General features: G+C 46.3%; 1 protein-coding gene across 3 annotated transcripts in view; it reads left to right on the forward strand.

Annotated features, from left to right (window-relative positions):
* Positions 1 to 18,128, forward strand: part of FGF18 (fibroblast growth factor 18) — an 87,813-nt gene that overhangs the window by 51,833 nt on the left and 17,852 nt on the right. For all 3 annotated transcript variants that reach the window (XM_085310357.1, XM_085310356.1, XM_085310358.1), the window contains exon 4: positions 15,531 to 15,637. In XM_085310357.1, the coding sequence (XP_085166483.1) occupies positions 15,531 to 15,637 (107 nt within the window). The remainder of the gene's footprint in view (positions 1 to 15,530; positions 15,638 to 18,128) is intronic.

The following is an 18,128-nucleotide window of genomic DNA, read 5'->3' on the forward strand; positions in this document are numbered from 1 at the left end:
AACCRAAATAATATTTCTACTGGTTCCATGGAGCCAGAGGGATCACCAGACTCTCTGTTACAGCTGAGGCCTGATTTTCSTCTTGCCTGCACTCTTGAAACTCCACTGACATCTGTAGAGCCATTCCTGAGCCTCCTGCGTGAGACTGAAAGGAGATTAAGYGCCCAGCAGTGCCTCCCGTTCATCATGCGTCTTGCACCTTTGATAAGACCTTGCATTTCAAACCTTTTTAGCCAGTGGGAGGCAAATCAAAGCTGTTAAGTTTTAGCCTGTGATAATAGTTGGGTGCTGCGTGGTTAGCCCAGCCTCCTAGTCTTTGTGTGACATTTGATCAGCGGTGATGCTTACCTTTATTTAATTTGCTTCTGCATCTGCATTTTTAACAGTTTTTTTCAAGCTAAGTTTTTAACTGGCAACAAGTTAGGAGGCAAATAAGAAAAGGATATTGACTTTACACCTACTAATTTGGGGGTGCTAACAAGTAAACCTAAGAGCTTTGTAGTCGCTGGATAAATTGATCCAGCTGGGAGGGCTGGAGGAGGGAGCTAAAAGGCATTGCCAAGAAACTGCGCTGCTGTTTCTAGCTGGAAGCGTTGGCTGTTCTTGCAAATATAATGAGTTTGGGTGAACACTTGGCTGGTACCATTGCTGTAACCTGTTTTGGGCTATGTCAGGATTTTCTAGGGCTGTACCAAGCCCACAGTGCCAGAGCTATTAGACCTGCATGGGCACAAGAATAACCTGAGATCCTAATTAGAAGATGCTAAATATGTTGCCTCTGAAATGAGGTGCCCTTTACGGTAGATGGTGGAACAAAGCCTTCTTCCTGCAGCATGTGTGAGTGCAGTTGGATGGATGAGTCAGGATGCTTAGAGTTATCAGGTCTGGCATGCTAAAAGGGTTCGTTCTTTTTTTTTTTTTTTTTTTTTTTTTTAAACGTGATGTGTATGCTGCAGGCAGAAGCGTAGGTACAGAAGGTGCAGACATATAATAGCTGTAATGCAGCTAGTGTAGATAGCAGCAGCAAAAATCAGCAACGCGGGAGCACTGCTGCTACCAGCCCACAACGGCAGGGTGGAGGCACGCAGGGAGGTGTGTGTGGGGAAGGGGGAGGAAGCTTCGACCTCCAGAGCAAAATATTGGAGACAGTCATGATGGTAATGGAAGGAAGGAGCTGTGCGGGTKGGGACTGTAATGCAGAGTGTATATTAATGGGCGTTGGAGAGGTATTTAGCAAATGTGAATCATCGCAGCTCCACGGACATTGGATGCAGGAACCGTGGGGGCCTGCCCAGGGCTGGGACACACGTGTGGGCAGTGGGCTCCTGCTGCAACCCGCTCTTAGTGCGCCACACGTGAAGATGTCGGCTTTCCTGGGAAGAGAAACCCATTGCAGGGGAGCTGGAGCCCAGCTAAGGAGTGACGGTCTCTGACCCTGATGATCCTCCTTGAGTCAAGGGTTGAACCAGATGACCTCTGGAGATCCTTACCCACCTAAATGACTCTGTGATTCTGTGCCTGTCTTTCAACACCAGCTCTCAGGACACACCTGGCAGATTAAGTTATCAGTGATCTGTTGCTTTGAAGGCAGTGGGTCTCCTTTGGGGGAATTCAGTGGGACCYTCAGGAAGTGTGTTATGGAGGTCTGTCTCTCCCTGTTGTCTTTGTGGTTTTGTAGTGAGATTTTCAGGAATTTATATTCTGTAAAAATGGAATAGAGGCAAAATTCTCCGTAAGTTTTTTGGAGTGACTACTTACATCTGTAAAGATTATACRTTGTGCAGGATGGAATAATCTGTAGTTGATGTTAAAAGGCCTGCACTTGGAGTGGAGAGGCAAACTCTGCACCAGTGCAATAACTAATACCTCATCATCTTTACTCCTTTCAGGATGTTAAACCAGTTTACTTTGCCCTTTGAGTGGGGAAGAAAGGCAGAGGTGAAAGAAATCTCTTGGCTGGAGCCTGSCTCCTTAGAGTGCTTCCCAAACTCCAGATTGTCTTGCAATCCTGTCGTATCCGTTGTCAGGCGTCCTTTCAGAGTCCAATATTGCGACTGTGACTTTCAGCCTCAGTCCTTCTCCTTGGTGTCTGACCTGGCTAAAACCAATATCTGTCTCTCAGCAGGAAGAATCTGAGGAAACACAGTAAATTTCAGCTCCTGGGGCTAAATTGTTGTGCTCTTTAATGGCAAACTCTGTTGAACTAATTGGCAACCAGCTTTAAATATACCCCCCGATCAAGCAAATACATTGATTTATTTTTTCCTCTCTTCCCAGGTGTTAAGCAGCTTCCAGCTTGGTTTCCTCCCCAAGAATTGGATAACTCATCTATTGTGTAGTAAAACTGATGAGCAGTTTTGACCTCTGTACAATCCTTTCAGTATGTCGAGGGAGGAAGGAGTTTCTTATACTTGTATGAATGTTTGACCACTTAAAAAAACCAAACCAAAACAAAAAAGCCCAACCCAAAACCACACACAACAACAAAAGATGATCCATTTTCTCTGGATGTCTTTGAAAGAAGCTTAGTTTAGAGACAGACTGGAGAGAAAGGCTATTGATTTTGTTTGACCTCCAAACAGACTGCGGTCAGTATATTTTCCCTGTTGGAAGCGATTCAGGACTCTGAATTTCAGTGTCAGCGTTTGTATTCTGAAGTGCACTGGCGCTTTTGCTGCTTCTTCAATAAAGAGAGAGCTGTAAGGAAAGGTAATGCTGGTATATATGTATTTCCCTCTGGATCTGCCCTTCCCTTCTTTTTCTTTCCTTTATAACTTGGTCATGTTGCTGATTAAGCATTTGCAAGTCCTGTTCACTGAGCGTCAGTGCAGGTTAGTGGCTTCAGCTGTGACTGCGTGCAGCGGTTTTGTGATTCCTGTCTCGCTTTTTCCAGTGCTGAGCCAGGTCCTTTTTCAGCCTGTTAATTTCTTTCCTGCACTAGCACCCGTCTTATACCTGAGGTTAGGARAGGCTGTCTGGATTTTCTGATCAGCTGGGCACATGCAGCAATCTTCATCCCTTCTGCAGAGTGTTCCTAGTTTGGCTATATTTCTCTCTTTCTTCTCTCTCTCTCTCTTTTAAAAATTTTTTTTATCCCTTCTTATACACAGTAGTAAACCCTCTAAGAAGTACCATACCCCTGATTGCTCTCAACTTTCCATAGGAAAGCTTTCCTAATTTGCACCTAGGATCCTGCAGCTAAATGGAGTATTCCACTCTGCAGCTCCCGTAGTACTGGGGGGAACACAGTCACTGCTCTATTTGATGTGGGATCATACCGTTTGTAGGTGTTCTTGTAAAACATTTTGTGACAACTGATTTGCCCTCTTCCTGACAGTCAGAGTGGTTAAAGGGATAGAAATACATCCAGGACTGCCATTAAATCGGGAAAGTTTTTGGTCAGTGAAGAGCCTAAAGCCACAGGAGATGYGTTGTTCAGGCTACAGGGCTCTTAAATGCCAGGTTTCAAATTAGCATCTGAGAACCCCTTTGAGATGAGCAATCTCAGTCAGCATCTGTCCGTGCTGAGGTGTTGACTGCGTTATCTCCTTGTAATTTAACAAAATGCTTTACACAGTGTGTTTTTAGTTTGTGGATTTCCGCCTGCTTTGTGGCAAATTCAGCCCAGCAAGCTTGCTGCTTTCGGCACAGGATGCAGATCAAAGGGTAGCCAGATAAACCAGGAACAATTTAATCAAGCCCTAGGCAGAGGGTAGGTGATGGTGGATACCAGTTGCTGAGTTCTCCTGTTGGCTTTGGTAGTACGTGCTCTATTTCAACCCAAACGGATGGACACTGACGGTCCTAACGCTGACCCCTTCTTTAGAAAAATCGCTGGTCTTCATTGCCGCCGCCAGCCTCGTRTGTGTTTCTGAGCTATGTTTTAGGGCAGGGCAAAGGCTGCTGATAAAGATGCATGACGGCTGCTGACAATTATACAGCACCAGTTTCCAACGTAAGTGTGTAATTTCCCAGAGTGCCTACTGCATCCCTAAGAAATAATGACTGATGGACTAGGTGTTTGCACAGCCTGTGCTGAGCCTGGCTGAAGCTGCAGCCTGTGTTGTTTGTGTGGCTCCAGTGACTCCCCAGAGGAGGACTTTAAGGGTTCCCAGAACCTTTTCTTGCTGTCCTCAACACAACCCCCCTCTCCCAACGTCTGAATATTCATTTACATCAACCTTTTGCAAATGGCTCAGCAAACACCTCTGGAAGTGATGAGAAAGAGAGAGCACAGGTTTACAGCAGCCCTTAAACCTTAGCACAAACATGAAGGRAAGCAGCTGATGGCTGGAGATTATGAGAAGTGATTGACTTGCTCTTAAAAACGCATTCCCATCCAGCCAGTGCAGTGCGAGCTGGCCCACGGTGGCACCTCTGTGCTGAACCTGGCAGCGTTTGGTGAGCATCCAGCTGGCGTGGAGCTGGTGGAGGTGAGTCCCAAAGGTGCTATCCCCCAGCCCGCCCCGTTGCCCAGCCGCGCTTTATGCGTGCACCTGCCTGTGCGTGCCCACGTTGAAATGCTGGGCACCAGCAGGGCTAATTTTCCCTCAGCCCTAGCTTCCAGGGCCTCGGTGGCAAGTGAACCTCATCTGCTTATCGCAGGCCATCAGGCGGAGAGGGGAGAGCAGATGAGTTGGCACCGGCTGCACGTTGAGGCCACTGTGGCTCTGTGGCCACAGTAACTTTGTTCACCACCCAAGTTCAAGTGGTTTCCTGGGATTAAGTAATAATATCCATCTACTTGTTCCTCGGCTTGGGAGCAAGTAGCTGCGGGCTTGCACTCTGACCACAAGCTGGTCTGCCTGGTTAGTACCCACCTCCAAGATATCATGAAGCTTTTTTAATTAAGYAGGAAGTTTTGGAAGATCCCTGAGTGGCAGGTGATACATCAGTAAAAGGTATCATGGAAAGCTTAGGAAATCGCTAGGAAAGCAGCAACACAGTGCATTACCATATTGCAGCTGCTGTCATAGGCATTCTTCATGGCATTGCAATACTGGAATAGGAATATGACTGTTTCCTTTAATGGTCTGAATCAAAAATTAAGCACGTGTAGAAAAGCTAGGGTGTCCTTGTGTTTTAAGTGCCTGTAATCTGTTTCTCTGAGCTGGGTACCAAAATATCCCTTTGATTCCCAGAGGTAATTGTACCTCTTAATTAGCTGGAGGAAAGAAAAAAAAAGCAACAAAAACCCTCCACAGCCTGAAGATCATGCGGCATAAATTATAATTAACCCCTTGGCACTGGATGTTGGGATTTCCTGCCCCCGAGCACAAACGCAGAGCGCGTTAGCGGCACTTACCGCCCGGCGCGTAGCGCGCCGCAGCCGGGGGCTCGGCTCCGCTCGCTGCCCGATCGCCGGTCGGAGCACGGCGGGGAAGCTGCGGAGGGACACCTGCCCGCAGCGGGGGCGGACGGGGCCCGCTGGCCACCCGCGGCCCGCGTTCCCCAGCGTCCTGCTTTTTTTTTGCCTCCTTTCCAGTCGTGCCCAGTGCGGGACCGGGCGGAAAGCGCCAGCAGCTTGGGTGCTGCAAAGCGAGCTCTCGCTTCCCCGCGGCCGGCTCCTGCTCCGCGGCGTTGCCCGGCCTCGCGGCGCCGCTGCGCCGGCGGAAACGCAGCCCGCTCCTGCCCTGGGGAGGGCCCTGCCGCTGGCAGAGGCCACCTTCGGCTCCCGCGGGCCTTTCCGGGCGGTGAGGCTTTTGCAACGGGTTTTGCAGCACGAGTGATAAATCAAGGCAGAATTGGGGCTTTCAGTAAAAGATCCTGCAGGCGGGCGGCCGAGCCTGCGCCGAAGCGTTTAGGCAGCGCCGCGGCGGTTCACGCAGAAGTAAGGGGGGGAGCGAATCCGGGCTTTATGGAGCGGGCGTGCCTCCGGCCGTGCTGAAACGGGGCTCCGCAACACGTAACGCGATCGGGATCTTACGCTGTCGACGTTGGCTCCTCAGACCCAGAATGACAAAAAGAAGCTATTAGAGATGCGGCCTCTCTTCCTCGCCGCTCAGGTTCGTAGCCCCGCGGAGGATGACAGGCTTAGTTTTGTACTTCGTTCACTTTTTATATTGAGACTTAGCATGGGTCTGTTTTCTGAATCCAAACCCTCAYGCTTTGAATCTAGAATTAGATTTGAGATTTTTTTTTTAATGTTTTAATAAGTGCACTTACAGATCTGACAGGTCTTGTTTAAATATCCAGTGCCAGATGCCTCTTGTCCCAAATGATTCAAGTAATGAAAAAAAAACTTTTCAAACTTCTCACACAATTAAAATGCACTAAAAGGCAAGTAAACAGCCTTACTGCTGCTGTGTACTGAGGTAGTAATTTAAGAAAACCCTTGTGACAAATAAGCTTCCAAAACCAAATATTCTCTCAAACCAAAGGTGCTAAAGGCAGAGTTAATGTGGTATCTGATTTTTGTTACTATTGCCATTGCTGCTGCTTTGAGTAAGGCTGAAAGAAAATATCTTGTGGGGGGAGAGGYGTTTTCAACCAGGCTGATGCAGAGMGCCCCGTCCTCCGAGGGACTTGCCTTGAGAGCACTCTGTCCCCGAGCGTGTCCCCTGGGAGGAAGGACCAGGTGCTGTAGAAAATCAGTTCTTGTTCTCCTCTTTCAGCCTTTACCCCCAAATAAYCAAGTAGTCTCATTTGAAAGTGATGGTTCTGCCAGGGAGGTTGTGGAGTCTCCTTCTCTGGAGATATTCAAGACCTGCCTGGATGCAACCCTGTGCGAGGTGCTTGAGCAGAGGTTTGGACAAGGTGATCTCCAGAGGTCCCTTCCAGCATYGACCATTCTGTGATTACTAGTACATTATCTTTTACACAGCAGCAGCGTGATTGTTGAAGATCAAGGTCAGACATGTTTGATAGCGAGTGTGCATCCATTTGTCACAGCAGAGACTGTTTCTCATCTTAAAACATAGAATAATCTTCCCCATATTCAACATTTGTTCTCACGGACTGCCTTTGCTTCTCTGAGCTCCAGAGCTGCAAGAACCCTATTGAAAATACTGTAGCTTTGTGCAATTTTGTTTTCAGTGTATTTCTTACTTCCTGGTGAAGTTACAGTGTGCCCCATTGGGAAAATGCACAGATACACATACATCCCCATCCATAAAATTAATTGTCACAATTTCAACTTTTACTGGAGGGCACAGAGTAATAAAACCCGCACAGTGTACAGTGAAAGTAACACCTTTTTATAGCAGGCACAGCTGATGATCTTAATTCACTGCAAATTCTTTATGGATTTCTCCTGATTAGCCCCAATTTGGAGCACTCACAAGTACCACAGGGGAAACTGGTTGGACTAACTTGGAGTATTTGAAGCCATCATGATGTTGGTATACAGAGGAGATTTATGTGTTTGGGACTCCTAGGTAAGAGAATATGGGTGGTGCTCACATCACACCTACTTCACTACTGAGGATGAGCAGCCAACCGTCAGGCTGCCCAAGACAGATGGGTGAAGTGGTTCAGAGTAAATATGGTCTGTCCTAAACTTCTGGCTGCAAAGAAAGCAGCTTCGAAGAAGTGAGAGTACATGGGGTTCCCATGATTGTCATTCCCTGCTTATTATTATTTTCATGTGCATCAGTATTTTTGTTGGGTTCAGCTGAGACTGGGAACAAGAGAGTCCAAATAACCTCAGCAAAAGTTTGTTCTTGTGGTAATTCTAACCCTCTGTGGGACAGGAAAGGTTCATGATATTTCCAGACCCAAGAGATTCCAATGCTTTGGATGCATTTCAGCAAAACAGTCAGGGCCAGGCTCTAAGGTCCTTGTCTGTTGGTCTTTACTGTGTCAGTAGGAGTTTATTCAAATGAGAATGATCAAAGACATCAGGGTTTGGCCCTTTATTTTTCATTTTAGGTGCTTTTTCAAGCAAAACAGAGCTTCTGAACTTTTTGAGGCTCATCCTTCACTAATTCCAGACTCAGAGCCTGGCAGCTTTTCAAGCAGTTTTCCTGCCTCTGTAGAAATACTGTCCACTTGAGCTGTGTTTGGAGACAGTAAGACACCCTGGTGAGATAGAGGAATTTCTGTGCTAACACTTTTAACGTTTCTCTTTCCAGGCCTACTTCTTAGTCATTGCAAGTTTGCAGGTGGTAAAGTTCAGTTYAGAATTTGTTCTTTGCCACTCCCCACCCAGACGTTTTTTAAAACACACAACCTATTGCCTCCAGTTTTACTGAATCTTGTCTAAATAAGCTTATTCAACATAATCAAAACTACTGCCAAAATATTTTTAGTGCCTCTTAAGGTGAATTATGTATAAAACATCTGCAAGAGGCCAGGTCTGATTCTCCACTGCTTAATCTTGTGTTATTATATCTACTAATGGGTGCAAATGGCAGCATGACAAAATGACAATATTTTGCACTCATTTTTCACATGATAAATGATGAACACAGTCTGGATAGTGGAGTCTTGGGCTGGTAACCTGATACTTGCAATCTTAGCATTATCCTCAGATGTTCTTTATTTTGGTTATTTTTTTTGAGTTAAGTTGGGCAAAATCTCTTAAGCTCTACCTTGATATTTATTCTGGTCTTATGTCAGCTAAACTATCAAAGGATTTTCATATGCACGGACTGATTAAAGACCTCCAAGTTTAGCATATTTACATTTAAGCTTCTCCCAAAATGTGGTGACTGGAGTTACTTTATAGGGGCCATGTCTGAAGAGCTTTGTCATCCTTTAGGCATCAGAGTGGGCAATACTGAAAAGAGTACTTTGTTTCAGGGTCTTATTTTCCCTTACTGTCGCCATTCTGGCATAAGCAATACATTCTSTACAGAGTCGTGAGGCAGCTTTGCCCCTGAGGTGATCCTGGAGATGCTTGGAGAGCACCTGCAGATCAAAACCATGCCTTGCGGATGTTGTAGAGTCATTGCTGAAGTAAGTGGCGGTGGGGATTTTGGAGGTTGGCACCCCTTACAGTTGAACCCCAGTGACGGTGGCCAGGCTTACGTAGTGGATGTTGGCAGTAGGGTGCAAGTGGTATTTTAGCACCYGACTATTCTGGTCTGTGCACGCTGCAGGGTTAAGCGCCTGCAGCAGTGTGTCATGCTTGCACATCTGTATTGGGCTGGGTACTCAGGCTAGCGTGGTTGGCACGAGCACGGATATTTCCGCGTGTCTTGGCATAGTGTCATGTAGACGTGCTCGGTGAGCACAGAACGGATAGCTCAGGAGCCTGGAAGTGGGACAGGACGGCTGTGAGGTTGCCGTTTGCAAACGAGAGTGCCTGAAAGCCTTTCCCTGACACTCGAGCTCTTATCAGCTAGCTCAGAGGCAAAACCTCAGGAAGGTAAAGCAGAGTGCGTTAGGGAGGGGGTTTGAGTTCTCCTTGCTCCGTTAAAGTGCTGGGATCCCACACTTTTCTCCAGCTCCTCCCTTGTGCCAGTTGTAGGTAGGCAGAGCGCAGAGACAGCCTGGCAGAGGACTAGGAAGGCGAGAAGTGTTTCCCGCTGCCCCAAACCTGTGCTCCTGCCCTGTCCAGCCACGCAGCCCGTGGCAGGACCCGGACGCTCTGCAGGGATCTTTACCTGCGGGACTTCCTGTGTGTGTGAAGGCCTTGATGCGAAGGCAGGATCGGATTGCTGCAGTGAAAGCGCCTTGGAGAGCTTTGCAGCGCTGGGGATTTTCCTGTGGCGTCTCCCATACAAATGCTCAACCATGTCCGGTTCCGGAGAACTGCTGGAGCTGGCGGGTGCCGTCACGAGGCGGACGGGCGGTCTTGGCTGTCGTTCCTTTGTACGCACTGAACCCTCCGTTCTGCCTCGCCTCAGTCCCAAATTCAGGCACGGAGAAGCGCAAYGAGGGACTTTGCGCTGCAGGTATATTACTGTGCTGTTGCTGCAAGAGCTTTATGTGCCTGAAATCTTGTCTTTTCCCTAACTACATCAGCTGACCTAATAAAAGATATTCATTATCTCTTCAGACTTGGTTACTTTAGGATGTTAAAAAGAGAACCTCAGCTAGACCACATTTTAAAAAGGTTGATTTAAGACTGTTTGAGCATGCTATTCACTGTGTAGTCTYACTGATTTAAGACTGGATAGTTTCCATTCTTGTACAAAGTGGTGGCTTAAAAAACGTTAAGTACCTGGAGCCTGAGTCTTGGAGCTGGTGGTATGGCACCTTGCTGGGAAGACGGGATTAGCAGAAATCTCCCAATGAGCGTGCCTTTTTATAATTTGACATGTATGTTCTGTGTTCACTAAAGACAAACTTGATGAGCTAACTATAATGGTATGTGGGTCAGAGCTCAGCACTCCTGAGCACCGACTTTCTTGATTTCTGTAGTTACTCCTGTTTTGCACCTAATTGAGAAGGGAATTGAACTGCATGGGTTATAACTCTTTAAAATGATATGCTTTTGAGAAATATGCAAATGTGCAAATAAAACTTCAAGATGCAGCATAGATTCMCTCAGTTGTTCATAGCCCGCAGGCTTTATTAGACCCTACAGACTTTACATAATTTTGGCATGATTCCCTCTTCATTAGGTCATCAACGTGAAGTCGAGACAGGGTCATTCTGTCCTATGCTGTGGTCATGTAAAGGATTCAAATTTTGGGGGAACAGGATGTGTTTGAACGGGTTTCAACTATTTTAGGCATGGAGATACATAAAAATCCATGCTCGGCTGAGCTTTTCTCTGGAAGAGACAGTCTTATGAGAAAGTAAATCTCATTCTCTTTAGCTCTTTGAGGGTGAGTTAGATGTGGTATGTGCTGAGATCTGTGGCAAGTGCACTCTGCCTCGGTTCGTAGCAGTAGACCTAATAAATTGGAAAGCTGCTCCCTGTCACAGAGCTGTGGTCCCAGCCTCGACTTATCTGTGCATCATTTCTCTTCATTAGCTGGAAATGGCTTCAAGTAAGCACTAAGAATAGTTTCCCTGGCTTTGTAATAGTACGAGCTTGTAATGAGAAAAAGTGCAACAAAAGCTGRGATCTTGGTCCCCTCCGAGAGCCTTTTCCACAGAAAATGTGTCTTAGCTGGCCTGCTTAAAGATGACAGTGGGCAGCAGAAGTGGCGGTATTATCTTTTCTCCTGCAATTCCTTTTGCAGGATTTGTACCTGCAGAAAGCRACTGTGAATCGACACAAGCCTGCATCGTGGTTAAATCTGTTTGGCAGAACATTTCCTTGAGGACATTTGCAGCCTGTCCTGTTCAGCCTTGGAGCTTTTAACATTTGCACTCAAGACCTTGTTAGTCCAGAAACTGCAAATATAGCACCCATCATTAGCAAATAGAGTCCTCCAGCCTGTGGGTTTTGCCTCTTCCGTTTCGCCTCTAAGGCAGCAGCATCATCCCTACTGCAGGATGGATCAACTCTGCTTATGGCCAGTGCTGCTTCAGAAACGTTTATGAAGTGCCCAATCYTTCTGCACCATAACTGGGTTTTCCTCTGTTGCTTAATTTATCTCAAMCTTGCTGGAATGTAGGATTTTGTGGTACTGTGTGAGCCTTAAACTTCTCAGGTGCCTTCTTTCTCCTTTCTTTTCCTATGCTTTTCTGGCTCCCATCCTCCCACTCCCAGGAAATATTTGAAAGATAATTTGGCATATTTTCTGCCACCTTCACATATCTCCTTGACTTCATGTTTTCTTAGCTGGAAGATAGCTTTTCAACATATATATGTAATCCTTTTCACCTAGACATGTGAGGAATTCCAATCTCTTCCAGTGGGAGTTTTCAGGAAGGTTTAGGTTAAATGGGCCAATAAGGCAAAAGCATGTAGCAGAAGATCTTACCCTCTAAAGACATCTTTTCTTTTTCTCTTCTCTCTCTTTTTTTTTCTTTTTTTTTTCTGGAAAATATATCAGAATATCTAGCTGTCAAAGAATTTAAACAATAATACCTGATCTGGAGGCTAGAGTGCAGGGCTTTTGAAAATAAAGATTGTAATCTCCCTAYGGTGTATCCAGGGACTAATGGGGTTTAAAGTAACACGTCCTGCAGGGCGAGCTAGCTGCAAACTGTCATGGGGACACTGCTCCAACTTGGTGTCACTTATTTCCACTGAGTGCTCAGGTAAAAGTCTCTTGAATTTTTCTTCACACATTTTTTGTGGCGGCAATATTTTTATGGTAGTGTCACACAAGACAGCAGTTCAAGGCAGAATTTACATTTATTGAGATCCCGTTGGTGGTGACTGAACTTTTTTGCAGYCTCATATGAAGGGAGTAGGAGACCTCAACACCAAGTTATGGTGGACTAATATCCCTGTCGCAGATACTCTTGTTGCAGAATTGGYGGGTCCAGGGTTAGGGTTCACCCCAGGTGATTTTAGCTGTCTAGCAGTTAGACGTGTTGCCCAAGCACACTGTTGAGGCTCCTGAGAGAATTTAGGGAGAGAAGGACAAATCCTTCCCCTGTTAGATGCCTGTTTTAAAGAGAAGAATCAGCTGTAAGGGGAACCTTCAACTGGAAGTCAATTGGGTGGTGAACCTAACCCCCAAACCAAACGAATCTCTTGTAAAAGAAGGAGGATGAGGACTCCTAAAAATGGGAATATTTCCAACAATTGAGGAAGCTTGAGACTCAGATTTTTGAAAAATGGGTGCCTGTGGTTTGGCTTCATCGCCTSTGCCCTGGCAGCTAGCAAAGCCAGGCCTGATGCCACAGCAAGGCGCAGAGGCAGCGTGCTGACCCGCCGTCCTGACCACAYGATGGCGTAGGATGATCCCTGGGGCCCGAGAACCGAGACGGGGCAGTGGGGTGGGCTGCTGGAGGTGTCGTGCTGGATGTTTGTCCATCCGCTGCTGCTAGGTGGTGAGGGATTTAAGTGCAGGCATAACCTTCGCAGTGCACAGGAAAGGTGAGTCCTATTTAGTTCTAAATTATGACATTATTTTATTAGATCTTTAAACTTTATTTAAATTCTTTATTTAAAGAAGGGGGAGGAAGGTATCATATTTTAATTAGTAGCAGTGTCAAAGGAGACCTAGATTAATTATTTGAAATCACTCCATCCAGATGGTTTTAATTTTCACAGCAGGGAACCGGCATCTTTTTAAGGTGATATTTTTCAAATTAAAATCAGCTTGGATATTACTCATACTGGCTGCAGCGAGAGGGGGCGGGGAGCGCAGGATGGTGCGCCCCGCGGTTGCTAATCCGAGTACATGCAGCGCCGGCGAGCGCCCTGCGTTGCAAAGGTGTGGGTGGCTCACTGGCACTCGGGACTGCTGCTCGAGGCCCTAGCAGAGGCGTGCTGCGCTTTATGAACATTAGGCTGGCCAAAGTTATTATCTGATATTCAGCGTTATTCTTAGCCGTTTTAGCAGCAACGCTGAGACTTGGCTGGATGGGGAACACCTTGCAGCTTGGATAACGCCTTTTGGGAGTAGGGGTGGGCAGACGGCATGGAACATGTTTGCTGTGTCCTGTCTACGAGCTGCCAAGGCAGGTCCTTGGTTGGCCCTTGTCCCTTTGCTTTGCCTGTCGGATCCGGGAATGACTCCTTGGAGCGCTCTCAGTTGGCAGTGGTGCTTGGGCCAGTCTTTGGGATCTCTAGTGCTGGCCTGATGACCTGCACTCGGGYGTGGGCTGCTGCGCTCTCCCTCTGTGGTTGACCATTAGTTTCGCTTGTGGTGATGGGTAAGACTTTTCACAGTCATCTCCCTAAAGGAGACGGTCCCTGGTCTGTTTGTGCGGCTGCGAGAGCTCCTYTGAGCAGTCTCCTTGAATTCCTTGAAGCTCTTGGTATTTACCAAKTTGTCTACCATTTTGCTCAGCCTCCCCTTGAACACCTCTGCTTGACCCAGTGCCATCTCATCTCCCCCCATCCTGGCTTTGCTCATCTTTATATCCTTATTATGATGCCATATTTCTGGTCCATGGAGCTTTTCTTCACTCAAGTGCATGGGAGGTCAGTGGTTTGATACCTCCTGGGCAAGTGGGGAGACAAGGTCTGCAGCTTTAGTTATCATCAATGAGCTGGCCTCTATCTTAGCTACCCCAAAACGTAGATACGTTTCAGAAAGACCTAGATAAATGCCTGTATTTACATGTGTTTGTAATAATACACTGGTATAATACAGGCATTTGCTGTTAGAAATAATTTATTCTTTAAATATCCCTTGTGATAAAGGTATAACAGATATGTCTAAGTAAATGTAAACAGCTAGTAATTGAAAAACCCTGAACTTGCATATGTGACTGAGCTGCAAAGGGAAAACACCATTTAGGGCCCTTGCAAATTAAAGGTTTGTGATATTTGCACTGCTGCAGAAGCCAAAAGTTGACTTTACAAGTGGGAAAAATATTAATGTGTTTAAATGAAACAAACCCCTATTTCTATCCCCATGGTAAATCCTTACAGTGAACATATTTGCTCTTAGAGAGTTTTAAAGTTTGAAATATGAATGCCAAAAAGAATGTGACTTTTTTGCAGCATAGATCAAACATTCTCCAGAGTTTGGCGAAAGCAGGGTTTCTACGGTAAGACTTAGTTCTCACAAATGTGAGAATTTCCAGAACAGGATCATGGATTTGCACTTGCTGACACTTACACATTCTTGCATTGTGTTTCGACCATGTCTACTTTCTCCCCTGCATATCAGAGATGGATCTGAAACAAAATGTCCAGTCTGCATGTTCCTGACTCTCTAGGGAAATTTGTGGAATCTGAACTTCGGGCATGATTGGAATTCACATTTAGGTCCTAATTCTGAAAGGAGACAGAATAAAACGCTGAATTCAAACATGTCCAGGTTTTAGTGATGATATCAGCATGCCACATTTGGCTGGTGGCTTGGCCCACTTCTGCAGATTAAATCGTGTCAAGGCAGGTGACATGTTAAGTTGCAGAAGTCCATCCTTCTGCCATGGCTCCTGGAAATGCTGCAAACCAACACTGTGGCCCTTATAGATGGGCATTATATGATTGGCCACATTTCTCCCCGCCAGGGCAAGAGTCATAGACTGAGCTGAGCTAGATTGCCACAAAGCAATTAGTGACCTTCTGAGACCAGGTCTGGAAGTGCYGATGCTCATCATAAAGAGCAACTAGCACTGAATTTCTCCCCTCCTAGCTGTCTCCATGACCTTTAGGAGGCCTGAAGAGCAGAGTGTTGTTTTGCCCCTCTAGCGAGTGGCTGGGACACTTCTGTAAAGTGTTTAAGGGCTGCTGACAGGAAAAAGGAATTTTGTCCTTGTCATGCTGATCTTCTGCAAGACTGTAATCTGCAATCTCAGTGCGAAGGAGAACATTGTGCTGTATATTACTGGTGATGTAGCGGTGTTGGGGTGCACAAGTGGAGTGCACATGTGTATATGTGTGTTTTCCACCATTAAACCTGGAGCGGGTGCACAGGACTCGGTGGAGACCTTGATCTGCACCTGCGACCAGGTTCAGCCTGTGGATGGGTTCTCTGGGTTTCCTTGTGTGCCCCACAGCTTCGCGTGGCTCGGGTAGCTAAAACAGGAGAGCGTGCTGATGAGCCTTGCACATCCCACAACTTAACGTGACCAGACTGGTAAATGTTTCTTTTTTCTTCTTCTTCCTTTACAAGCCCAGCTTCTAGTGGAAACAGACACTTTTGGCAGTCAAGTCCGGATCAAAGGGAAAGAGACAGACTTTTACCTTTGCATGAACAGGAAAGGCAAGCTAGTGGGGAAGGTAAGTGTTTCCTATTAATTCATTTGTAACATGAGTGTTACCTTTAGCAGCCTCCTCAAAGCCGTAATGATGTGTTCGAATTTTGCCTGTCAGCCTCAAATGAGAAGCAGGACTGAGGGAATGTGGCATTTCCAAGGCAGCCCGTACCTTCCCCAAGCCCTCCCCCACGTCCATAAAACYAAGCGCCGTAGCCAGCCGCCGGGGTTTTATGATGATGGTTTGGATATGCATGGGTTTGCAGTGGCATAAAGCGGCAAGAGATGTCATCCCCGCATYGCAGCGCTGGGGACATCGCCCCAGTCCTGCATTACTGGATAGAAATACAATGTACTTTGGGGGTGAAATTAAAAATAAAAAGGCAAAAAATGTAGGAATGTGCTCGGAAGGTTAGCARTGTAATGCTCATTTCAATAGTGAGTCAGGGTATAGTGTGGCAAAGCTAATACTGGAATCTGAACATCTTATTAGGGCTGGGCCTCACGGTTCTAACATTACAGGAATATTTTATTACTTTGGATCCCTGCACAATGGAAGCATGTAACAAATTACAGCGTATTCACCCGTATAGCTTAGCTTCTTTGCTGAAGTCATATTTTTTATGTATTAACTTGTTTTTGTAACTTAGGCAGTTTTTCTGTATCGTTGGCGAACCAAGAAGCTTAATAATCAGGCAGGAGGTTGTTCAAAGTTAAAATATCGCCAAACACCCATAGAAGGCCCCTTCCCCCGCTGCCCACGCTTTGCACCGCCAGGAATTAAAACCTGGCATCCCTGTGGCTGTGAAAAAGGGAAGCCGCGTTTTGTTTTGAGTCAACAGCGTCGGAGCAGCGAAAGCCAGGCTCCCAAGCAGAAACCGGAGACCCGCCGCTCCGAGGAAACGTTGTTTACTTTTGTGGTCCCTAGAGTGACGCTTGCGGGACAAGGGCCTTTCCCGGAGGGTGCCTGCTGCCACTTTGGTTTCGCTCACGAGGAGCGCAGATGCTCCTTTGGAGCCTCGGGCTGGGTCCCTCGCATGCAGCCCCTGGCTGTGGCACTCTGCCCAAGCCACCGAGGAGCTGCCGTCGCGAAGCGCCGAGTTTCCAGGATGCTGCTTCAGATCGGGGGTGGTAGGGGGGGAGGATTTGGAAACAACTTGGTAGGCCGGGAAAATTTGACCCAAACAGTTTGCCACTGCTTGCGCTTTTGTGGTTTATTACCTGCTCCGAAGGAGACGTCGTTGTTTGATGTTGGACAAGCAAATTAATTTTTTGACTGGGCTTAGATCGCTTAGGATATGGATGGATGCTTTCGAAAATTGCTCTCAACACTTCTAAAATCTGACCTTTGATTTCTTTATGCCTTAGTTTTCCATCCTTTAAATGTGATAATAGCAGTTCCCCTTCTCTTAGAAATGCTATAAGGATAAATATGTTAATGTTTATGAGGTGCTGATAGCACAATAATGGAGGCCTTAGCAGCATCTAAATTAGGGGGGATAAAATGAGCATAAAATGTTACTGTTTTCTTTAATAGCATTTACCCTAGTGTGGATCACTAATGGTACACAGCAGCAACCCACATCCTTTCCTGGGCTGTGCTGAGTGTCCAGAAGCACCCTGGCAGAGCCGGAGGCTGTTTTTCAAAATCTATAGTATATCTTGGCAAGATCCATCCCTTCGTTTGGCCCACTGGGCAACCAGGCAGGACCTTTAGCCTGTCACCTTTCGTGCCGCATAAAGCTTTTGTGTTTTTTTTTTCTTTTTTTTTTCTCGATGTGCTTTTTATAACGTCAAGTTGGCAAACAGTTTGTTATTAAAAAAAAAAAAAAATCTTTTCTTGTAAATATCCCATCTGAGCCTTCCCACCCCAGACTGCTGACAAGTTCATAAACCAGCCGACCTGAGCAGGAGGGGGTACGGAGCATTGCGCTTGGAAGGAAAATGTTCCAGACGCGTTGCCCATATTAACAGCTTCTCATGAGCAAAAAAGAAAATAATAGCATGTCTTCTTGATACCAGAGAGTGTGGTTTTAATTAGTATCATAGTTTCAACTCTTTTTGTGGCAAGCGTTTGAGGGAATGCTTTTTAGACTGAATGCTCTAAACAGCTAGTAAACCCCAAGGAAAACATTAGATAAAAGTTACGCCTTGGCTTATACAAATATTTAAGTTCAGTCTGGGGGTGGAGGGGAATGAAACTCATAAACTGATTGTTTCACGGTTGCCCCGGTATGTTCATTTGGCAACRGAGGAGCCATGGGACAAAACTGGTGCTTTTTCTCTGCTCATTTCCTATTGCCTTGCGCTGTATAATCCCCAACAATACCAGCGTATGCCATCTGGCTTTGTTCTGCTCCTCAGTCAGCGTTTTTGGATCCCCCCCCAGCTGAAAAACCTGCTTTGAATTTAGCTCTTTTTTGTTTCCCATAATCACCTACAAAGGGTATTACAAACCCGAGCAGGTTGTTGTTGCTCTCAACTGGAACGCCTGACGAATGTGACCGCTCCGGCAA

This window comes from Rhea americana, unplaced genomic scaffold, assembly GCF_003343005.1.
Source record: "Rhea americana isolate MKP2758 unplaced genomic scaffold, rheAme1 scaffold_318, whole genome shotgun sequence".
NCBI lineage: Eukaryota > Metazoa > Chordata > Aves > Rheiformes > Rheidae > Rhea > Rhea americana.